The 25368-nt window shown below is 41.2% G+C and overlaps 1 protein-coding gene across 5 annotated transcripts in view; it reads left to right on the forward strand.

Annotated features, from left to right (window-relative positions):
- aatf (apoptosis antagonizing transcription factor) overlaps window positions 1-25368 on the forward strand; it is a 98871-nt gene that overhangs the window by 1373 nt on the left and 72130 nt on the right. For 2 of the 5 annotated variants that reach the window (XM_078547959.1, XM_078547962.1), the window contains exons 2-5: window positions 10580-10762; window positions 11983-12165; window positions 12226-12387; window positions 16123-16260. In XM_078547959.1, coding sequence (XP_078404085.1) covers window positions 10580-10762; window positions 11983-12165; window positions 12226-12387; window positions 16123-16260 — 666 coding nt within the window. Of the gene's footprint in view, window positions 1-10579; window positions 10763-11982; window positions 12388-16122; window positions 16261-25368 lie in introns of all 5 variants that reach the window. The other 3 variants (XM_078547961.1, XM_078547960.1, XM_078547958.1) reach the window with 3 other exon arrangements.

Raw genomic sequence — 25368 nt, forward strand, 5'->3', positions numbered from 1 at the left:
CCAAACCAAAGTGGTGTGACAACACAGTTTCCAGGCAATCTCTCTTTGTTCTGGAAGCACAGTGCTACTTTTAACATTGCTGTGAAGGTAAAATTACATTACTGTGCAGCTCTCCCTTTCTCTTGCAGCTCCGACACAGTATTCATTGTTTGCTTAAGTGTTAACCTTGGTTCAATATGAACATCCAGCAATGACAGACACGAAAAAAAAATCCTTGTGCATGAGAATACAGACACTTTCCACACCACCTGAAAGCCATGTAATCGCTTAGGATCAGCAGAAAAAAATCACAGGCCAATTAGAGGAAAAAGTATGGAAAATACCCTTCAGATAATCGAAAACTGTTATAGCCCTTGTGCACTTGAGATTGTGACCCCCTGATCCTCCCTAGCCTGTTTAGTTAAAATAAACTGTAAACCTAAGCGCAATCTATTTCCCTCATTATCTTTTAAATGTAGATCAAATTGCCTCTAAATCTTTTTTTTAAGTGTAACACTCCAGATGTTTGAGCCTTACATGGTAGCTAAAATACTTTAAACTGGGTGTTAATCTAAGGGTGCTTGTGTACACCCTTTCCAAAACTTCAAAATCACTCGCCATGTGAGGAAAACAAAATTGAATGTTTTTTTTTATATTTTATATTTTAGCAAAATTGTATGCCTTTCCTTGCAGTCAATTGTTCTATAAATGCATCCTGTTTGCTCCAGCTATCACTTTACAGCGTTGTTTATGAATCTTTCAGATGCATGCATTAGAGTTTGTTTGTTCAGCATTCAACCTACCCACCTTCATAAGACTATACTTCTCTAAGTTTTGCAACATTTGCCAATCATAAGCTTAATTTTCCAGCAGATCAATGATGGCCTTCTTTCCCCTGAGTTCAAACCCCCATGTGAGTGTACTTGCGTACTTAAACTAGGTCTGGCATTTCAGTCCTGCATTATTGGAGGTTTTTTTTTATACACTCATGGGATCTGGGCGTCAAGCTAGGCCAACATTTATTGCCCATCCCTAATTGCCTTTAAGATGGTGGTGGCGAGCTGCCTTCTTGAACTGCTGCAGTCCATGTGGTGTAGGTACACCCACAGTGCTGTTAGGAAGGGAGTTCCAGGATTTTGACCCAGCAACAGTGAAGGACCGGCGATATATTTTCAAGTAAGGATGGTGAGTGACTTGGAGAGGAACTTCCAGGCGGTGGTGTTCCCATCTATCTGCTGCCCTTGCCCTTCTAGATGGTAGTGGTCATGGGTTTGGAAGGTGCTGTCTAAGGAGCTTTGGTGAATTCCTGCAGTGCATCTTGTAGATGGCACACACTGCTGTTACTGTGCATCGGTGATGGAGGAAGTGCATATTTGTGGATGTGGTGCCAATCAAGCAGGCTCATTTGTCCTGGATGGTGTCAAGCTTCTTGAGTGTTGTGGGAGCTGCACTCATCCAGGCAAGTGGGGACTATTTCATCACACTCCTGACTTGTGCCTTGTAAATGGTGGACAGGCTTTGGGTGTCAGGAGGTTAGTTATTTGCCGCAGGATTCCTAGCCCCTGACCTGCTCTTGTAGCCACAGTATTTATATGGCTAGTCCAGTTCAGTTTCTGGTCAGTAGTAACTCCCACGATGTTGATAATGGGGGATTCAGCGATGGTAATGCCATTGAATGTTAGATTCTCTCTTGTGTGAGTTGGTCATTGCCTGACACTTATGTTGTGTGAATGTTACTTGCCATTTGTCAACCCAAGCCTAGATATTGTCCAGGTCTTGCTTTTGGACATGCACTGCTTCAGTATCTGAGGTGTCACGAATGATGCTGAACATTGTGCAATCATCAGTGAACATCCCACTTCTGACCTTATGATGCAAGGAAGGTCATTGATGAAGCAGCTGAAGATGGTTGGGCTGAGGACACTACCCTGAGGAACTCCTGCAGTGATGTCCTGGAACTGGGATGATTGATCTTCAACACCCACAAGCATTTTTCTTTGTGCTAGGTATGACTCCAACCGGTGTAGAGTTTTCCCCCTGATTCCCATTGACTGCAGTTTTGCTAGGGCTCTTTGATGCCATACTTGGTCAAATGCTGCCTTGATGTCAAGGCCAGTCACTCTCACCTCACCTTTGGAGTTCAGCTCATTTGTCCATGTTTGAACCAAGGCTGTAATGAGGTCAGGAGTTGATTGACCTTGACAGAACCCAAACTGAGTGTCAATGAGCAGGTTATTGCTAAGCAAATGCTGCTTGATAGGGCTGTTAATGATCCCTTCAATCAGTTTAATGATGATGTAGAGTAGACTGATGTGGTAATTGGCTGCTTTTTATGTACAGGACATACCTGGGTAGATGCCACTGTTTTGGCTGTACTGCAACAACTTGGCTGGGGGGCACAGCAAGCTCTGGAGCACAAGGCTTCAGTACTATTGCTGGAATATTGACAGGGTCCATAGCCTTTGCAGAATCCAGTACCTGCAGCCATTTCTTGACATGACATGGATGAATTAAATTGGCTGAAAACTGGCATCTGTGATGCTGGGGACCTCCAGAGGAGGCTGAAAAGGATCAAACACTCAGCATCTTTGGCTGAAGATTGTTGCAAATGCTTCAGCCTTATCTTTTGCACTGATGTGCTGGCCTCCTCCATCATTGAGGATGGGGATATTTGTGGAGCTGCCGTCTCCAGTGAGCTGTTTACTTGTCATCCACCATTCAGGACTGCAAAGCTTAGACCCGATCCATTGGTTGTGGAATCGCTTCGCTCTGTCTATCACTTGCTGCTCATGCTGTTATGCACGCAAGTAGCCCTGTGATGTAGCTTCACCAGGTTGACACTGTTGCGACTGGGATGGGAGGAGTGCACAGTTGATCTAGCCCCACTACTTCATAGGTCGTGCCATTAGTTTAAAAGTTGAATTTATTCACCAAAATGGCCAATTGTTTACCTTCACTACTGGTATTCAGAATAAAAAGGACTTTAACCAGGCTTCTCTCAGTAAACAACAATCTTATTGGTTTTATGATAGACTGGTCTTGTCAAATAGAAAGGCAAAACTTACCCACATATAGTATTTGAGTACGAAATTATATTAATTACTCTTTTGAGATACTGTAAGTCTGTCTCTCTCTCACACACGCACACATAATTAAATAAAAAATAGAAATGGAGGAATCTGCCAAAGGTTAAAAGTCAGTGGTTCAAAGGCAAAGGATAGATGGTGAAGCCCTTGAAATGGTGCCCGGGTTGTACGGTTGGTGTCTCAGCATTGATCCACGAAACAATCAACGACTCTGGCACTGCTTTTCAAGCGGGCTTGAGACCACTCGCAGGTTCTCTATCCAAGCGCATAGCAACTTAGGAGCAGCTTGCATTCACTTCTGGCTGTGGACTGGCTCTGAACTGCAAAAAAGGCTGCTGTCCTTCTCATGCAGTTGGCCCTTCTCTTCTCAAAGCAAAACCAAAACCCACTTTTTAAAAATACTGTTACAGGTATGGTTTTTTCCAGAGCCATAATACTCATGTGACCCTTTTTTGCACACAATTCACCAGGGTCAAGAAGTTTACAGTTTTTTCAACTGCTTAATTATCCTTTCTTGTAAAATGCCTTTTCCAGGATAGCAATCAGAGCCCTGCATTAACTCTTTAAGGAACAGTCTTTTAAAACACATTCTTCCAGAATACCCTTGGTCCTTGAAGATGAACTATTTTCTGTGATTAAAGTGTTCATGACCGACACCTAATTTTTAGGAATGTCAGGTGCTGCTCCTGGCACGCCCTCCTGCACCTTTCTTTGAACCAGGGTTGATCCGCTGGCTTGATGGTAACAGTACAGTGGGAAATATGCCGGGCCATGTGGTTACAGCTTATGGTTGAGTGCAATTCTGCTGCTGCTGATGGCCCAGAATGCTTCATGGTAGCCCAGTCTTGAGTTGCTAGATCTGTTCGAAATCTATCTCATTTAGCACGGTGGTAGTGCCACACAATACGATGGAGGGTATCCTCAATGCGAAAACGGGACTTTGTCTCCACAAGGTCATTCCTGCCGCTACTGTAGTGGACAGATGCATCTGCGGCAGGCAGGTTGGTGAGGATGAGGTCAAGTATGTTTTTCCCTCTTGTTGGTTCCCTGACCTCCTGCCGCAAACCCAGTTTAGCAGCTATATCCTTTAGGACTCTGCCAGCTTGGCCTGTAGTGGCGCTACCGAGCCACTCTTGGTGACGGACATTGAAGTCCCCCACCCAGAGTACATACTGCACCCTTGCCATCCTCCAAGTGGTGTTCAACATGGAGGAGCACCGATTCATCAGCTAAGGGGGTCGGTACTGGTAATTGGCAGGAGGTTTTCTTGCCCGTGTTTGACCTGGTGCCATGAGACTTCATGGAGTCTGGAGTCGATGTTGAGGACTCCCAGGGCAATTCCCGCCTGACTGTATACCACTGTGCCACCACCTCTGCTGGGTCTGTCCTGCCGGTGGGACAGGACATACCCGGGGATGGTGATGGTGGTGTCTGGAACATTGTTATACTCACGGAATCATACCTTAAAGATAATGTCAGGCTGTTGCTTGACTGGCCTGTGAGACAGCTCTCCCAATTTTGGCACAAGCCCCAGATGTTAGGAAGAAGCAGGGTCAACAGGGCTGAGTTTGCCATAGTCGTTTCCAATGCTGAGTGGTCCGCCCAGTTTCATTCCTCCTTGACTTTGTAGCAGTTTGATACAGCTGAGTGGCTTGCTGGGCCGCTTCAGAGGGCGTTTAAGAGTCGACCACATTGCTGTGAATCTAGAGTCTGATGTAGGAAGATGTCATGATGGCAGATTTCCTTCCCTAAAGGGCATTAGTGGACCAGAAGGTTTTTACGGCAATTGACAATGGTTTCATGGTCATCATTTAATTTTAATTCCAGATTTTTTTTTTAATCAATTGAATTCAAATTCCACCATCTCGCCATGGTGAAATTCAAACTCAGGATAGCTGGCTTACTAGTCCAGTGACAATACCACTACACCTCCGATACTAGTATTTCGAGTTAGACATTAAACCAAGACCATCTCTTAGCTCACGTGAATATAAAAACGCCCATCACATTTTTCAAAGAAGAGTATGGGAATTTTCTTCGTGTCTAACATTTACCCTTCAACCAACATAACCAAACAGGTTAATTGGTCATTATTCTCAGTGCTGCTTGTAGAGCCTTGCTGTGCACAAATTGGTTGCTGCTTTTGCAGTTGTAACAGCACTGACTATACATCCAATAAAAATATTGGTGGGAAAGTATTTTGGGACATCCTGAGGGTGTTAACGATTCTATATAAATATTTCCTTTCCCTTCGTGTCACCTAAATTCTGTTGCCCGTGTCCTTACTCTCTCTAAGTCTTATTCACCCATCATCCCCTGTGCTAGCTAATCTACATTGGCTTCCGGTCAAAAAAACCTTTAATTCTTATCCTGATTTACTGGTTCCTCCAGCCCCACAACCCTCCGACATATCTGCACTCTATTTCTGGCCTCCTTAGCATCCCCGATTTTAATTGCTCATCATTAATGGTCATGCCTTAAGGTTGTGGAATTCCCTTTCTACACCTCTCTGGGCCTCTCTCTTTCTCTGTCTCCACCTTTAAGACCCTCCTTAAAATCTACTTCTTTCACCAAGCTTTTGGCCATCTGCCCTAATATATGGCTCAGTAATTCTGCTGTGATGTATCTAGAGACGTCTAATTACATTAATGCTGCTATATATTTACAAGTTGTGTCATCCGTGGCTCAGCGGGTAGCACTCTCACCTTAGAGTCATAAGGTACTGGGTTCAAGTCCCACTCTGCAACTCGAGCACTAAAACCTGGGCAGTACTGAGGAAGTGCTGCATTATCAAAGGTGCTGTCTTTTGGATGATGTCATAGAGTAATAGAATGATTACAGCACAGAAAGAGGCCATTCAACCCATTGTGTCTGTGCTGTCTCTCTGAAAGAGCAATTCACTTTGTGTCACTCCCCTGCCTTCTTCCTGTAGCCCTGCACATTATTCCTTTTCAGATAATAATCCAATTCTCTCTTCAATGCCTTGATTGAACCTGCATCCAGCACACTCTTAGGCAGTGCATTCCAGATGCTAACAACTCGCTGCGTAGAAAAAGTTTTTCCACGTGTCGCTATTGCTTCTTACGCCAATTACCTTAAATCTGTGCTCTCTGGTTCTCAATCCTTCCACCATGGGAACAGATTTTCCCTATCAACTCTGTCCAGATTCCTCTCAATCCTGAACGCTCCCATCAAATCTCCTATCAACCTTCTCTTCTCCCAGGAGAACGGCCAAGCTTCTCTAATCCATCCATACAACTGAAGTTCCTCATTCCTGGAACTACTCTCGTGAATCTTTTCTGCATTCTCTCTAATGTCTTCACATCTTTCCTAAAGAGTGTTGCCTAGAACTGGATACATTATTCCATTTGAGGTTAAACCAGTTTCACAGAGTTTCATCACCGCTTCCTTACTTTTGTACTCTATTCCCCTATTTATAAAGTCCAGGATCTCATATGCTTCATTAACTACTTTCTCAACCTGCTCTGCCGCCTTCAGTGATTTCTGCAGATATACCCCAGGTCCCTCCGCTCCTGGACCCACTTTAGAATTGTACCCTTTTATATTGCATTGCCTCTCCTCGTACCAAAATGACTCACTTCACATTTCATCTGCCGCTTATCTGCCCATTCCATCAACTTTTGAAGCTCTAGCCTATCCTCACAATTCAGGTGTTAAACGGAGGCCCCATTTTGCCTGCTTGGGTGGATGTAGAAGATCCCTTGACATTATTATGAAGAAGAGCAGGGGTTTATCCCTGGCAACCAGGCCTCAACATCACAAAAAACAGACTATCTGATCATTATCACATTGCTATTTGTGAGAGTTTGCTGCCACGGTTCCTACATTGCAACAGTGACTGCACTTCCCAAAAGCACTTCATTGACGGCAAAGCCGCTTGGGACGTTAGGTGGCCATGAAAAGTGCTTTATAAATGCAAGTCTTTCTTTTCTTTTTAATTAGAATTAAATGATTTTTTTTCCTTCATACGGCCTTCCAGCTTCTCAGTATCAGTAGACCTGAAATTGACTTAATCTTGTGTGGTTTTCTGAACAAAAGTTGGGACTATATTGTGGCACCAATGCTAGACTTGTAAATTGATTATTTGCAGCTAAAGCCTAATAGAGATGTGAATTTATAGATTATTGTAATGAACATTCAACAAGATAGTTTCCTGATTTTATACTTATAAATGTGGAGAGGCATGCTGTTAATTTTTAGGGATGGACAATAAATGCTGTCCTAGCAAGTGACACCCACATTCCATGAAAGAAAAAAAAATGTTTTATTTCAGTGGTTTCTTGTTCACACAAGGTTCAGTTTTGGGGCTTTTCCCCATATTCCACTGAAAAAATGGAAAATAAATAGTTACATTTATATAATGCCTTCACATCCTTGGGATGTCCAAAGCGCATCACAGCCTATTAATTACTTCTAATATAGTTATTGTTATAGTGTGGGGAAACATTCAACACATTTACGCAAAATAAGACCCCACAAATAGCAACGAGAAAAACTAAACTGCCTTTAGTTGTGTTGATTGAAAATAAATAATCATGCAGGATGCTGAGAGAACCTCCTGGCTTTTCTTCAGATAGTGCCAGGACATCTCTCATTTCCACTTGAAAGGGCAGATGTAACCTAGGTTTAATGTCCCATTGAGGAACAACACCCAGTGTCACGCTCTTCCAGTATTGCACCGGAGTGTCAGCCAAAGTTCTGAAAAACGAACTTTTTAAAATGTGTCAGAGCTTCAGCTTTTTGTCCACTGAGCTCTATGAATCACTGGCACTCTTCAATATCATTGTGCATCAAAGCTTTTCCCAATTAGATCTGAAAAGAAGTTAAAGTGGGAAGTCTATTTCTGCTTGGTATTAAGGCCACGTGTTTGCATTTATTTTACAATATTTACAGTTGCAGTGAGCCACAGAGCTAAAAATTAAACTAGCTTCAATACATTATGAAAATATAGGGCAATTGGGGCTGTGCCAGGTCATAATTTCTAACTGTAATTTCCACTAATGTGATTTTCATGATGGTGGAGCAAATTCTCTAGAGGGATTTTGAAGGCACTTTCAATAAAGAGATGGGAGGCACTAAAGTGTCCTCTGTGCTAACAATAATGCTGAATGTAATACATGGAATTTTTATCCTTCCATAAACAGAATATTTAATTGCAAGCCTTTTGAGTATTAAATTAATCCTAATCGCAACTCATTTTCACCTGTGCTCGTCAGTTTCTCACACTTTCGTATTTAACAGCTTGGTATTAAGTGTTATCCATATGTTACTCCATCTTGATCTGTCTCCTGTTGATAATACATATGCACAGTTCTCCTGGTGGTAAGGTGGGATAGTCAGGGTGCATTTTGTGGTCTAATATTTGTCCAGTGCTTCATTTTAGTGACTTCAGAAATAGTACAAAATAACCATCAGAAGAAGGTAGTTCATGTGATGAGCAGCTCCTTGCTGTTGTGTTCACTGCTTTTCTGGTTCAACTTTGTTCTTGCTGCTTGAGCTATTCAAACCTTTCACTATTTTTAATTTATTCTAGCCTCAATTTTTAAAGCAAATTATCTTAAGGCTTCATAATTTTAATGCTACTTGATAGATTACAAATTTTTCAATCAAAAGATTATTTTGATACTAGTATGCTGCACACAATTTGGTGATGACCTGTAATCAAGTGCTGTGGAAAATGTCAACTAATTGTTTTATTCATTTGGTAGTACAGAATGTGAGTCTTGCTGAAAGAAGAGACATGCTGTTGAAGTTTTCCATCTTGCACTCATCAGGACAGTTTGCAAGAATACCAGCAGTAAAAGATGCAACAATTTATACTGCATGAGAAGAGTGTGCTGATTGGTTGGCATTTGATTGGTAGAGGCGTTGCCGTGAAGAATGCACCAGGAACAGTTAACTGCCAAGCTTTTGTTCAAATTCAAACCTGACTGATTGCTCAAGACATTGCCGTGGGCACAGGGAATGGCTGTCTCCCAAGTTGTTGCTTGTTGAAAAAGGCACAATGCAGGGACGCACTCCTTCAGTCTGCAAAGGGGACAGAATCAGAAACCACTTGCCAACCTATCAGCATTCTCTTCTCATGCAGTATAAATTGTTGTTCCTTCACAGTTGGTATTCTTGCGAACTGTCCTGATGACTGCAAGACGAAAAGCTTCGACAACTTGTCTCTTCTTTCAGCAATAATAATTTAATTGCTGAATTTGAGGTAAAGTTACATTATATGCACTAGTTTCATCGAGATGAGACTGGCTTACAGTTATCACATCTGTGGTCTATTATACATTGTGCTGTAGTACTGGCCACTTCATATATACCTGCTGTACAGAAATGTTTAATGTTCCTAGGGTGTTATTGTAAATGAAGGGGATTCATTAAAAATTGACTAAAGCCATAAGCATTTTGCTCTCTCTCAAGTATCATATGAAGTGGGGCCTTACATAGCCTTGCATAACAGTTAACTTATGTCATGTTGAAAAATTAGGTTTGGAAGCATTTTCAACATATTAAAATTATATATATTTTAAAAGTCTTGCACGCATTGCTTACTTCCTACCACATATAATTTTGTTACTTTGAACCCTAGTTCCCAAATTGAACTCTGGTTAATTATCCCCAGGTGGTTATACTTGCTGCCAAACTGCACCTCTGAACTAGGTGGAGCTGTTCACAGGAGTTCCACACACCTAAACATCAGGTGTCTCACATCACACTATTGCTGGCCCAAGGTTGGACTTATTGTGCTGTGCTACAGCCAGTCACAACCTGTTCTGAAAAATCATGAGTTTTCCATTTGGGATTTAGCCATCAACACTGCTAAGAAAACCCACTTGAACAAATTTTGGGTAGCTGTAATTCTCATAGTCAGTCCAGCGAATAAGAAATATTGGTGAAAAAAGGAATGAGCTGCAGATTTTATGAGCTGTTTGTGTATCTTTGATTGTAGCGTGAGCAACAAGGCTAATTACATTGCACCACATACCAATTCACGGAAGCCCTTTTTTAAATAGATGTAGAACCGTTGAAAGAACCATTTTCATTCAGAGATGAAAGGCATATTGTATCATTGACTATTGTGTCCAGGGTACTGTTAAAGTTTATTTTAGTGCAGTGCTAAACCAACTGTTCCCTTCAATTGGCTGAAGTGTCAGACAGAGTGCTGAAACAAGCACGTCTGTCCTATGGGCAGCTATTGATGGCAAATCAGACTGCAGATGAAGCAACACACAGCAGCAGCCCAATCAACCCACCAACTCTGTAAATATCAGTCGTAGCAAGGTGGCAGCAAACTTTTTAAGACAAAAGTCACAAAGTAAATTATAACTGTCACCTGTGCCAATTAAGGGATATTGCATCTCTAACAATTTTGTGAAGAAACAGCCTTACAGCATTTATTGTAGTGGATTGAGTTGTTTGCATTCGAGCTATAACTACATTACCTTACTGTTAAAAACCAAGTGCATGCCAGGACTAAAGGTTTCTTTGCTTTGCAGCAACTATTGCCAAAGTCATTGAACGATTTGATGAGGGGGAAGATGACTGGACATTTAACAGTAAACTGCGGAAACATGCTTCAGTTTTGCTGTCTGATACAGACAAGAGGTATGCTGGGCAGGCAACCTCTCGAAAGGCGTTGCGGGAAGAAGCTGGAGAGAATTCTTTGTCTGGCTGCTCAGGTAGGTGATATGCCTCAGCATTTTCATAGTTTCAAGCAGTCCTAATAACACCATGTAGCTTTTGGTTTCAGATCCATCTCGCGTAATAGTTCATATATTTTATATTACTGCATGCTTATGGGTAGATAATTGATATATTGTTGTCACGTGGTTATGCCTTTCTCCATTTTCTAACTTTAAAATGAGAGAACAAAAACTTTACAAAAAAGTCTTATAGTTTGAAAATAGAAATAAGTTATCAAAAATATGATAATGTTCCTCTGTTATTAGGAATTCAGAGGAAATATTCAGTAACCTTTTCTTTGCACATTTCCATTTATTTTTAGCTACTGAGGATTGATTTCCAAACTCTTTTTCTAATTTTAATGGGCTATGTTTGGATTATGCAAAAATAAAAGTTATGCAGTTTACATGAAATGTGGTAACTGAGTGTAGTTTGGGCTTTAAATATAACCTGTAATGGGAGTTGAATTCATTGCCAAAGTAGGCAGCTGACATTTAATTAAATAGAAATTATTGTAATGGTTGTAGGTCCAAAATACCTTGGAATTCTCTACTTCGCCACTTTAAATAGAGGTGACTATATGCTGTCCCTGTGAATTTTTATTAAATATTTGCTGGTCACAAGGCTGCACAACTCATTTGTCTTTGCCTTTTGGAAGTTGTCCAGTGCATCTTGTTCATGGAAATAATAAAAAAAAACAACTATTTCAAGAGTAGGCATTGAATCTCCTTGAATTCTACCTTGCATACTGTGCAGTTCATATAGCTATTTATCAATGTTCACACTGTTTGCTTTAAACATTTGATGGTGTAGGTGACCACAAATTCCCTTAATGTAAAATCTGCATATACCTCATAGCAACTTAACTAAGCAGCAATGTTCCTACCAAATCGGACCACCTGGCTAATTATATGGTTTCAGTTTGTATAGCTGATGAAAAATTAATTTGTGTGAGTGCTGCCTGCCTAAGGTGTTGAGGATTGTTATTTCATCTACAGTTTTAACAAAGTCTTAAAAATGAAGGAAATTCAAAGAAGGTCACGTGGTATAAACATTTAGATGGGGAATTATGAATTATTTTACATATACATTTTATGTACACGTTTAAAGGATGTTTGAGTTATGTAAAATATTTTCTAAACAAGCAGGCAAAAGCATGAAATCTTATGAAACCAGTTTAAATTTTTAATGTTTTGATATTTAATGTAATTGTTAGATGAAGAGGAAGAAACAGCTGAGGACTTGGAAAGCACTGAAAACGATGAAGACAACAAGGAAGAGGAGACCAATGTAGAGCCTTTGTGTAATACAATGAAAAGATGTAATTTTGACTTCCAAAAAATTAAGGATTTTGAGAAATTCACAGAAGGCATGGATGATATTGGGGAAAGTGATGATAGTAGTGAATTGGAAGAAGATGAAGATGAGGAGGAGGAAGATGAAGATGAGGAGGAGGAAGATGAAGATGAGGAGGAGGAAGATGAAGATGAGGAGGAGGAAGATCAAGATGATTATAGAAATCATGAAGATATGGAGAAAGGGAATGTCACAGTAATGAAGTTCTCCAAGGAAAAAGTGGCTGAAGAGGTGGAGAAGGGACAATCAGTAAAAAACCAAATAGGTATATTAATGTTTCCTTAGTACTGCTGACAATGTGGTTATTGTGGTCTTATGATTTCTTTAGGAAATTTATGTTTTAAAAAAAAAGTAATTTTCCTTTTTTTGATCTCCTGTTACATTTCCGCTATTCACTACTTGCCTCATCCTCCACCTGGTAGCACAGGTTTGAGTTGATCTGCAATTTTTCATAATCAATGTCATTATATGGTTAGTTGATGGGAGGTTTTTTCTGCTGGGCAGGATTGATTCTGCTAATCTTAATTAAGAATAATATTCTTTAAGGATGCTTCAAAGTGTTAATGGTGTTATGAGTGGGAGCAACATATTCAGGATGCAAGCTTCCGGGGGTGGGATTGATTTTAGTAGCTTTCTAGCCCATGAAGAGAGACTTGAGGTTTTTTTAAACACAGGTGCACCTGATGAAAGCTGTTCTGTAGATTCATAACTTTATATTTGTCTTCCCATCACCTCTTCCTCTCACCCAGCACCACCAAAACCCTGCAGTTTATGGCCGTATATTCCTGGTTCAGTTTGTACAGTATCAGAATGTTGCAGGAAATCCTGGGGGCTTGAATTGAGCCTGGCAGTAATTCCTGTTGTGACAAGTTAGCTTTCTTTTAGTTGAGGCAGTATTTCTACTTTTAACAAGGATTGTCTCTAGCAGAACCAAAAAGGCATAACTGTTGCAGGCTATGAACACAGGATTATTCTAAACTCCTGAAGATGGTCATTATGACCCTCGTAGAGACCTAGAACTATGAAAAATAAATTTGACTTCCTAGGGACTGACTCAAAGGATCACAAGATTTCACGTTCTAAGAGTTTTACTGTAACAAACAAAGTAAAAGCAATATTGCCTAAACTTTACTTTGTAGGCAACTAATACACTAAACTGCAGAAAAGATATCTCCCCCCCCTCAACTCCCTAACATGACCGAAACCGCGCCCCCCCCCCCCCCCCCCAGCTGCATCTGTGTTACACCACACACTCTGCAGAATTGTGTTCTTTACAGGAACCAGTCCAAAGTTACTCCAAGCTTCCAACAGGCTCACTTCTCCCTGCTGCACTCAGTCAGAATGTCCAGTGTCCGTCGCAAGTTGTTTCTATTGGTCTTTTGAGAATCCTCGTACCAGGGTGAATCTTCCAGTGTCCTTAAATTTCTACTAGTCCCATCTCTTCGACCAGAGAACTTGTCCCCACCCTCATTCTGCTTGATGACTAACAGAATAGTCTTTTCCCCTGCTGTTTGTAGCAGCCTCTTTCTCTCCCTCTCTGAAGTTTAAAGAGAAGAATAAAGAACACTGCAGAAATGTCAAATTCTAGAGACAGGATTTCTGCAGTCTGTCAATTAATGAACTGACTCAGCATTTACTTAACACGAAACACATTTAAGTTGATTTCTATAAACCCAATGTTTGCTTAATAGTAAATAGATTTATAGTTCTTAATGGGGCACACACCTACACCCGTAGACAGATTCAATTTATACCAGCAGGTTGAAGGGGACAGGACATGATTCATACAGGAGGGAAACAAACTCAGCAGGGCCATTTGAACTTAGTGCTGAGTTCAAGCAGACCCCCACTTTGGCTTTTGCAAGGGTTTTAACCTGCAGTGTGGAAGTCACAAATTTATGGATTAGGTATAAATGTCCTTGAAGGGGAAATAAAGTCTAAGTGTCATGATCTGGAAGTATTTTAAATTCCCTGCTCTTTAAACATGGCAAATTAGTGTAAAGCTGTCAGTGAGAGTTTTAAAAAACCTGCTAGACTGTTTTGATTGACAGGCCATCTGACTTAGGTTCAAAGAAAAGCTACTATCTGGTTGCGCAGTTTCAATGGAGGTCTTTGTTGATGTTTACCCAAGGGCTATTATTATTATTATTATTATTATGTCATTATGAATGCCTGGCTGAGTTTCAAAAGCTACAGTTATATCAGCAAGAAATTGAGTTCACAGTTTGATTGACAGTTTAAAGGGCTATTAAAGGATTAGTTCTCTTTATGGGGCCTGAATAGAAGTTTTTTTTTAATGAGATTAACCACTTGAGATTTTAAAGATTTGAATGGTTTCATGAATGAGTTTTTTACAATCAAATGTATGTGAGTGAAAGCTGTATTTGAAGTTTATTTTTTTAAAATCTCCACATGGCTCCTGAGGCCTGCCCATGGTGGATACCGGGTGAGCCGCTATGGAGGTGGCATGGGGGTGTAAGAGGAGGTATGGGCAGGGGCTGGGGTGGGTGAGGTTTATGAGTTGGCATGGAGGGGTGTAAGGATTGAGGGCTAGAGGGCCCAACAGTTGCTAAAATAAATGGGACAAAGCCCCAGAGATCTGAGGCAGACTGTCTAACCAACCTGCATCAGCATTCGCCTGCCCCCTTGGCTGTCTGGGATCTTCTTTTGGGGTTGGCAGGCCTGACTCGATCCTGCCTCGCATTCCTGGAGCGAAAATGTGCTCTAACGGGGCTCTTTAAACCGAGAAGGATCTGGCATGTTGGGAAATTTCCTGACTCAAGCTATCTGCCTTGGTAGTGAAAATCCGGCCCAGTCTTTCTAATATATGCTGCCTATCACATTTACTGTTTATAGCTGAATTTCTGTGTAGCCCTCGCTTAAAAAAAAAAGCCTAGAAATTCTTCAAGAATGCAAAATACCAGAGCCAAAATATTTGTTGGCTCTCAACCTTTTGTACAAACTCTCACTGTGTTCACGTAACGGTAATTGTGCTTTGTCACCTTAAATAGACACATCAACCTGTTGGTAGAGAAATAACATTGTTTTAGATGGTCTAATTTTTCGAGCTTATAAAATAACATATCCCACAATTGAGCATGAGCAGTACCACTGGATATTAATATATTAAAATCTTTGTCAGTGCATGTATGCATTACTAATGCAAAATCATCTGATTTTATCTATGCCTTTTAATCCCATCTTTCTTTCCCTCTCTTTATTTTGCTCTCTGTACATAATTTTACGTCAAACTAAATATTCTGAGAATTCCTGGTTTAGCCTCTGTGCTGCCATTAAAATCCTTCAATCTGATAGGTTAAGGAGATACACAGTTGTTTACCCTGTTCACACAGGTCCCAAATTCCCCATAGAAGACACTGCACTGAGATGGATTTCTAATTACTGTCAACATTAATTCCCCAGATGGTAGCCCATTTTGCTGGGCTTGTTGCTGATGATTCAGCTAACTCGTCTTGGGCCAGGGAATTAAGCCAATTCCTTCCTAGCTAAACAATTGGGTGCCTCGCTCAAGTTACAATTAATTGTGCTGAAACACTCCAATTTTGAGGTGTCAGCTGTGGCTCAGTCCATAGCACCCTCGCCTTTGAATCAGAAGGTTGTGGGATCTCCCACTCCCGGAAACCAAGAACTGTGATTGTACTCAAAAGACTTGCAATCTGTGACTCTTGATAACTCAAAAGAATTTAGACCGGGAGAAAGAGTGCAGCCTGAGACAGTAGAATTTAAGGTAGTAGCAGATTTATAGACTGTGTTAATAAAGTTACCTCTAACCTTGCTAGGCTGTGTAAAACACAAAATAAATTAGGTTTCAATAACTTGCAGTTTATAATTGAAGACAATAATTGTCTCATCGTTTAATCTTTTTTTCCCCAATAATAGCTGATTAACTTTGTATGCTCCCATTTATTGCTTAAATATTGACAAGGCAACCAGACTAAAGTAGAATGAACTAAAATAATCTGCATCCACTGTTTTAAAGCATTATGGGATCAAATACTTGAAGGACGAATCCGACTACAGAAAGCACTTCTGACTGCCAATCAGCTTCCACAGCCAGACTCCTTCCCTACTTTCAATAAGGAAGGTGGACCAGAATTTGCAACTGCATTGAAGGACAGTAAGTTGTTTAGTTGCATGTTTTATGTTGATAATCACTCATGTTTGATGACTTCCAGGCAGAGATTTTCATTACTTGTTGATGTTGATTCTGTTTCTGACTGTGGGAGTTTGCTAGTTCCTAAAATAGCCAGATTAATGTTTAGGTTCCCCCTACAGACTTTTCAGTCAAAATCCACAACCAGGCTAGAATTTATTACTTGCACTGCATCTTTTTTTTTATTCTGCTGCTTGTCGTTGATTCACTGTGGTCTTTGGAGTTTTGCAGCATTGCATCTCATTATAGAATGGCAACTCTTCCACTCATCAATTCTGATGTTACAACTGAGGTTCGTTCTGGTTTAAGGCATATTTTATGATATCACATCTATTATTTTATATTGTCCTCACCATGTCACACATCTACCCCAGCTGAAAAGACAACCTGGAAACCTAATGCCACCCAATAGATGGCCACTAAAGGTGAAAGAAACTAGATTGTGCTTTTAGTAAGGTATTCAGTGTAAAGTTGTAAAAAAAAATCAAATTGAAATAATTGCAGATAATAGTGGTTTTGGTTAATCTGGGTTAGCAGCAAATAATTGATTTTGCAAATAAAATAAAATCAAAGTCCAGATGGCTTGCATCCCAAGTTGCTAAAGGAAGTGGGAGTGGGGATAGTGGAAAGGTTTGCCATAGTCATCCAATCTTCTCTAGATACGGGTAAGGTGACAGGATCGGAGAGTGGCAAATATGATACCCTTATTCAAGAAAAGGTGACATTCCCACTAACTACAGATTGGTCAGCGGATCAGGTGGCAGGACCTGCAAGCTCTGTTGGTTAGAGCATGGTGCTTAATAACGCTGAAGGCTCAGGTTCAATCCCTGCACTGGCTGTAGTGGTTCTTGGACCCTACCTCTTCTGTTTGATCCATTGTGCCATCCTGGCATCATTGAGCCACGACTGCAGGGGTGAGACGTTTGATTCCGATTTTTGGATCATGAAATTCCGCCCTTTTAAATTTTTTCCTGACCTCCAAGGAAGACATCACTCAGCTCTCTCTTTAATCCACCACCAATTAAGACCAGCTTTCTGCAATTGGGAGGTGCAGAGGCCATGCCCCCCCAGTAGGTACAGCTGCTGTGTGCAACCTGTAGAATGCCTTCCTGCCTTGAGCTGTCTTCCTGGCACTAACTCTGCTGCGGGAGTCACTGCTGATGGACAGGGAGGGGAAGTGGGGCCTGGGGGCTAGGATTTGGGGATAGTGCGGAGCAGGTCCGAGGCCTGGGTTTTGGGATCCATGAGTGTTGGGGGTGTGCGGGGCTAAAGCCTGGGGCCTGAGATTTGGGCTCTGACAACCGCTTCTCTTCCGCATCAATCAACGTTTTATAAAGGTTTAGGATTTGGAGTCTAATTTACAAAATATTTTCCTTCTATGTTTTTTATCAAACATCATTATAACTGCTTTTCCACCCCAGCTGCCCCACATCCGAGCAAGGTGGAGAAATCCAGGTAGGGTGAAATGAGTGAGTGGGGGTGGGTGGGGATGGAAGGCGTGAGTAAGTGAGGGGATGTGGGATGGGCGGGAGGGCATGAGTGTGTGTGGAGAGGCAGATTGGGAAGCAGGGTGTGGGTAAGGGGAGGGAGGCTTCACTGGGTCTTCAGTCACCATGGAGTATGGAGAGTTTGGCTGAAACCTGCATGAGTACATAAAATAATATTTTTACAAAGTACTTCAAAAACACAGATTTTCATTTATATGATGTATTATGATATGTTGATCAATGATATATAAACATAATATACCAAATGTTACTATACTGCTTTATTGCTGTTTTGTTTTTGCTGGCGTCTGAGGCCATGTTAATTTTCACATTTTTTTTTGTGTATATACGTTAGTAGGATGTGGGCATCACTGGCAAGACTAGCCTTTGTTGCCCATCCCTAATAGCCCTTGAGAAGGTGGCGGTGAGTTAAAATGGGGTTACGTTGGAAAATAGTTTGCAAATCACTCCCATAGTCCTTTGCTTCATTTCGCATATACATAATTCAGGGAGGTCATGTTTTGTTAGTATGGACTTCATCCTGTATTACACTCACTAACTGCATCGAATGTTGAAATGCTGAGGTCACTTTGGTGATTTTATACAAATGCATTGGTCCACAGTCTTGATGGTATTAGAGGGAAACAAAGGGAAAACTAATGTTTCTACCCACTTGAAGTCTAAAAATTCTGCCCTTTTGAAATGGCATAGAAGTGTTTGAACTTCACTACAGATCATAAGAAATGCTAAATTGCATGATTCCTTGTCACAAAAATTTTTAGAGCTTTTTGTCTTCAGCCACTCATTCCTTTGATTAGCAACTGTTGGGCAACAAGAACACTACCTAAAGAGGAAGAGGGGTGAGTAAGGTTTTAGAAACAATAATTGGGGAGAAAATCAACAGGTTGGGCCGTTTGAGTTAATTAAGGAGGGCTAGCGCAGACTTGTAAAAGGCAGATCGTACTTGATTAATCTAATTACATTTTTTGATGAAGCAACAAAGAAGGTGACAAAGGGAAAGCAATGGAGGCTGCCTATATGGATTTTAAGAAAGCATTTGACAAAGTGCCACAAAAGGGTGGTTAACAAAATTGAAGCTCATTGATTAGGAGGGTCAATGTCAGCTTGGATAAAAATTTGGTTTAAGGCCTGAAAACAGAGAGTTGTGTTTAATGGTTGCTCTCCAGACTGGAGGACATTAGACAGCAGTGTTCCTCAAGGTTTGCTGCTAGGTCTGCTGTTTTTTTTGATATATATATAAATGACTTGGATATTGGAAAACAGAAAAATTTCAGTATTTGCCAATGATGCTAAACTTGGAGGTGTGGCAGACAGTGTGGATGATACCAGTCGACTGCAACATGACATCAGCTAGCAGAATTGGCAGATGAAATTTCATACGGAGAAGTGAGATGATGCATTTTGGCAGATGAGATAGGAAAAGTCAATAGCGACTGAATGGCACAGTTCTAAAGAGTCTGAAGGGACAGAGGGACCTGGGGGTTCATGTGCATAGATCTTTGAAGGTGGCAGGGCACATTGAGAGCAATTAGCAAAGCATATGGGATATTGGCCTTCATAAATAGAGGTATTGAGTACAAAAATGGGGAAGTTATGCTGAACCTGTATAAAACTCTGGTTAGGCCCTAACTAGAGTGTTGTGTTCAGTTCTGGTCACCACACTTCAGGATGGATGTGAGAATTATTGAGAGGATGCAAAGGACATTTACCAGAATGATTCCAGGGATGAGGATTTTAGCTACAAGGTTAGATTGGAGAAGATAGGGTTGTTCTCCTTGGAGCAAAGGAGATTGTGGGAAGATTTGATAGAGGTGTACAAGATTATGATAGGTTTAGATAAAGTATGTAAAGTTCCCATTAGCTTATAGTACAAGGACTAGGGTATGTAGGTTTACGGTTTTGGGCAAGAGATGCAAGGGGATGTGAGGAAGTATTAATGACCTAGAACTCGCTGCCTACGAGGGTGGTGGAAGCAGAGACAATGGGCTTAAATAATCTGGTGTGGGGGGAGGAGGGTGTGCGAATGGCCACTTTGGCATGGAGCCGATGCGCTCCATGACAACCTGATGGCTGTGGGTACCGATTATTGAGGGCTGAGTGGGATTTCCCACTGCCTGGAGCTGCCAGCCAATTGAATTGGCCGGCAGCTCCGTCAGTCCCGGCAACACCAGGAAGGCATCAGTGGCCACTGCCAAGACTGCCGGAGGAGAACGGATCTCAAAGCCTTGCATCCTTGGAGCAGTTAAGTCCGGGGTCTTGGGCTGGGAGAGTTTGGGTAGGTTAGGGAGAGGGGCAGTGGGAGAGGAGCGGGTGGGTTTGAGGAAAAGAGTGGGTAGGAAGGAAGGGAGAGTTCAACTTGCGTTCAGCAAAGGGCAGCCCCAAAGAGTAGCCCTGGCCCCCTTCCTTGCCACCCTTCAAGCACTTGAGGTAAAAAACCGGGCTTGCTGCCCATGCCATAAAACCTTTTATGGCATGGGCAGCATATTATTAGGGTCAATTGGCTTGATAACAAGCCTAATTGACCCATAATTGTTCATTTAAATATGGAAGAGGGTGCGCGTCCGCCCCCATATAATCCAGGTGAGCATGTGGCTGGGCGAAAAGATGGTGGAATTAGCGCCCACCCCATTTTACATGCCCCCCCTCTATTTTAGCTGCCCTCTCCATGGGAAGCATGCCCACCAGGGGCAAGTGATGTTCAGCCTCATGAATGAATTCAAAAGGAGATTGGATAGGCACTTGAGAATAAAGTTGCAGGGCTACAGTGAGCCGTCATGGACTTTATGTGCCATTATTACTCTAAAGCATTAAGCAGACTGTCAAGTCAGCAAAGTAGCCAAGCACATGCTAACCTTTGAAAGATTCTGAATGCCCTTGTAAACCACGTACACTGTGTACTGCTTGCCCAGTAAACACACTCTTTTTGGCTGATTGTCTTATTTCACATTTGCCAATTCCTTTTGCGTTAACTGCACCCCGCCTCAGCCCAGTGATGAAGCAGAGCAGTGCTTCTGAGTTGAGTTTGACAATGTATAGCTTAAATGTAAAAGTGGGACTTTTGAAACTAGGCATTTTGAGTGATGTACATATTGTGTTGAATGAGGTGATTGGAAGGGTCAAACTGCATAATAATTATTTGACCTTATTTGTAAAATGCATGTTGTTAACTTATTTAATGAGTTACATTACAAGCTGTGGAAAGTGCCATGTTTCATTACCGGCCAGGAATGCAATATCATTACAGAGGTATGGCAGAATAAGCAGTTGGTGCTTTGACTCGTCAAATTAGTCAACTGTGTCCAATAACAAAAACAGCATGCACTGCAACTGAATGTGTATTGTGAGGTAAACTGTTGCTGTATAATTGACAGCTTAGTGACTAAATTGCCAAATGGTGATATGAAAAGCCATTTCTGTAACAATATCATTTGACATGCTGTAAACTGGCCTATTTTACACCTGGGGCCACCTATAATGCCTTTCTATATGTCTTTATGTCTCATTTTTCAAATTGTGTTTTGCTATTTAAACTGGTTTTGTATTTGTATACAATACGTGCACATTCAGAAAACATCTAGATAAATCCAAAAATGTTTTGATCGGCTGATAAAGGTTTACAGTTATATAGGCACGAGAGTTCATTCCATAGTATCGTGGTATACAAATTAACCTGAGGAGCTTTACACAAGTTACTCAATCAATTATAGTTGTTTGGCAGTATAGAATTTGAGTATTGCTGAAAAAAGAGACAAGTTGAAGCTTTTCATCTTGCTCTCATCAGGGCACTTTTCGAGAATACCAGTATATGGCAATATAGCGCTACAGCACTAAATCATTGTGATCTAGACCCGCCACCATTGCTCAGTATTCATTGAGCTTATGAGCTTGGCAACACGTGCAGTTAAGTTCAGTTTTAATGACACCATGTATGCCCAAAAAGATGGTGTTACCATGGGATCCCCTCTAGGCCCAGCTCTCTCAAACATCTTTGTTGGGTTCCATGGGAAATGTGTCATCGATGGTCTTTTCAGCAGCCTTGTAAAATAGGGCCCGAGCCATTTGCTCACCGTGTAAGTTTGATGCTGAAATAAGGCGCATCAAAGGCACTCTGCAGGATAATGGCACCCTGACCGGAACATTTCGCCCTGTGTATCACACGAACTCACGAACAGGCCTATGGCCGTCACTTTCGGCCCTGAAAAGTGTCCAGTCTACCTCAGATTGCCCTGGAACGGCAAGGTATCACAAAAATTTAAGCAACAGGCGAAGCTAGCTGTCTCATGTTGCCACTGTGCAGTAGCAACACGAGTGGTATTTGCCATTAACACAATGCTGCCGTCAAGCCAAAAAGGCATTCTGCCTATCACACAAATGATGTGGTATTTGAATCTCAGTGCCAGTGTGATGCTAGGTATGTAGGCCGTGCATCGCAAAGACTGGCAGATTGTATCAAACCGCACGTTCCAGCCACTGTTCACAACGGGCAAGGTACAGACCGTATTCAACCAGCCCACGCTTGCAAAATTCAAAAAACAGTGCCTAACATTAGTTGTGATTCCACGATTAGTAACATTTACTAAATAATCCTCCCTGCTAAGAATTACGCTGACAATCAATTTAAGATTGTCAGTCAGGCTCGCAGTGTGGTGCATTTGTGTATACTGGAAGCTACATATATTAATACACAGGGCTCTGTTCTCTGCAGACAGAAAGAACATGTCCCCACATTGCACCTGTTTCAGCTAAACAAAATAAGTGATGGCCATTCGCCGACTCATTCCTCAGGACAATGCCAAGACCAATCAGGGTCAAGCTGCCTGGTTTAAATTTCCATCAATGCTTGGCAGTTGACTGTCAGTCACCATCACTGGTCCATTCTCCATGGCAACGCCTCTGCCAATCAGGGTCCACTTGCCAACCAATCAGCACACTCTTCACATACGGTATAAATAGTTGTTTCCCCTTATATTGGTATTCTTGAGAAGTGTCCTGATGAGTGCAAGATGAAAAGCTTCGACATGCCTTTTTTCAGCAATAATCAATTATCGTAAATGTAAAGATGTTCTACAGGCAAGTCAGTTGTACCTCTGGGAAAAGCCAGAGGTGCCCCATAATATTGTTAACTCATCTAGATTACGATGTTCATGAAGGATTCCAGCCTCTCAAATGAAAGCGGAAAATGTATATACTTTTAGTGGAATCACACCATGGTGGGATTCAAACAATGTTTGTAGTGTCTGAAACTGTCAATTATCTTGTGATACTGGCTGTAATTTTAATGATCTGAGTATTTGTTCATTGGATGTGCATGTTGCGAGGCCAACATTTATTGCCAATTCCTAATTTTCCATGCAAACGTGGTGGTGAATCTGTAGGTACACTTAGTGCTATTAGGATGGAAGTTTCATGACATTGACCCAGTGATATGTTTCCAAGTCAGGATGGGATATGATCTGATGGGGAACTTGCAGGTGATGGGTGTTCCCATAGGCCTACTGCCCTTGTTGTTCTTGGCAGTAGAGGCATGGATTTGGAAGTGCTGTCAGAGAAGCCAAGATGCTGCAGTGCATCTTGTGAATGATTATCAACTGTAGTCACTGTGCGGATGTGTTGGAGGCAGTGAATGCTTTAAGGTGGTGGATGGGATATACTGAGGTCAGCATCAAAGGTCTGCTCACATGTTCTTGGATGACTGTGTAGAGCTATGCATCCCAGATGTCTAATTTTAAATGCAAGAGAAGACATACAGGGATGTAAGCCTTCTCATTGTAATGAAAATAATTTTTTTGTCTGGATTTCAATGGTACTTTTAAAATATAGCTCCAGCCTGGACTGTAATTGTGCTGCACCTGATGCAAACTTGAATGCTTTGACACAGTTTCCTGGATGGAATCTCGTATTGCTTGGCTTTACTATCCTAGTTACATGGGGGACCATCTACAAGTTACACTACAATTTTTGGATCTACATATGAAAGTTCACCAGCATTGATTTAGAAGTGACAATATAGATGCAGTCTCTATCACCCAACTCTCTTTATGATTGTGACTTAAACAAAACAGTGATTTTATGATACTGATTAAATAAAACATCTTTATTCTCTACACACTTGTTTTTCTCTGGTGTAGAACTTTTTATGGTGTCATTCTTGCTCAGTCCCCAAAAATGTTTGGCATCATGGCCATTCCTCCCTCCAAATTTCACCCCTTTTGCTCAAATGCTGACTCTCTGGTGTATGGGTCCATGGATGGTGGTCATGCTCTGGTACCTCAGTTAAGTGCTATCTTTGTATGAGCCTAAATAATGAACACTGTAAGGGAGATCTTTTCAACAAATGGAAGCATTCTAGTGGAGTCTGATTCTGTCTTAACCTAACGTCTAAACATGCACAGTTATAGTGGAGACAAAGAACAGTCATCTGAAGCACAGAATCCTGGCTGATTTTTTTTTTCCTCTCTCTATTTCAATCAAGAGATGACGAAGTGCTTTGAGACTCCTACTATCCTGGCTGAGATTTGCTCAGGCTGGGAATCGGACCTGGCAGCTTCTAGTCTGTACAGCTGTTACATACATTGCCTTTCCCATTGAGCTATCAGGGTTCATAATCTTTAAAAAAAAAAAAATCATTTCTCCAATTCAAAACAACGGTGCTATCCATTTCAAATTTTTGGTTACTGTTGATGTTGTCGTATAACTTGACATTTGAAGCCTCAAAATCCCTTTTTTAAAAAAAAACAAGGGTTGACTTGTATGCCAAGTATAAAAGTGGGTGTGGGCCACCTTTGTTCAACCTGCGGAGTCTGCTTTGTGTGGCAGAGTCTTAAACTCCCACACTTCGCAACACAGCCTGTATCACCTTGTTCCCTTGTGCCAAGTTATAAGGTACCAGTAAGTAAAACATCCATTTATGGGTGAAAAATTGAGGCTGATTGCTGTACTAATGTGAGGATAGTGTGTCTTGGCTGAAAAGTGAGGGGGTTAAGGCACATGCTGAATATATGCAAAAACATGATTTTTGGGGTCAAAAGAATGGGGTCAAATTATACACTGCAATTTATGGTAAATTAAATGAGCTGCAAGTTCAGACGCATTATCTTCACAAAGTAATCCCTGTACTCTAAAGAATGTTTTTGCATTCCTAACTTACCTCTATATTTTTGATTATTTACAGTATTTGATGGAATATGACTGTAAACACACAGATCATGATTATTTCATGAAACTTGAAATGTTTACACCCTCACCTGCAGTTTATTCCAATTGCTCTCCTTCATAATTTGTGCATCCACTCCCTTGAAATATTACAAGCTTCCAGGTTGGGAGGAGGAGCATAATGCACCCTGGGGATTTGCAAATTATTGCTATATTTGTGCCATGGTTGTGTTATGGTAGTGCCAAGTATCCTGGCTTGAGATGTCAAATCTGCAATGAGCCACCATAGCTCTAGTTATTATCATTGGGTAGTTTAACAGTAGAAATTATTTTATATTTAATTTACCTGTGAATATAATTAAATTCAATGAAGGCAGCAGCTGGTTATGAGCAGAACAAAAAATCTATTTGG

Source organism: Cetorhinus maximus, chromosome 9, assembly GCF_964194155.1.
Source record: "Cetorhinus maximus chromosome 9, sCetMax3.hap1.1, whole genome shotgun sequence".
NCBI classification, from domain to species: Eukaryota; Metazoa; Chordata; class Chondrichthyes; order Lamniformes; family Cetorhinidae; genus Cetorhinus; species Cetorhinus maximus.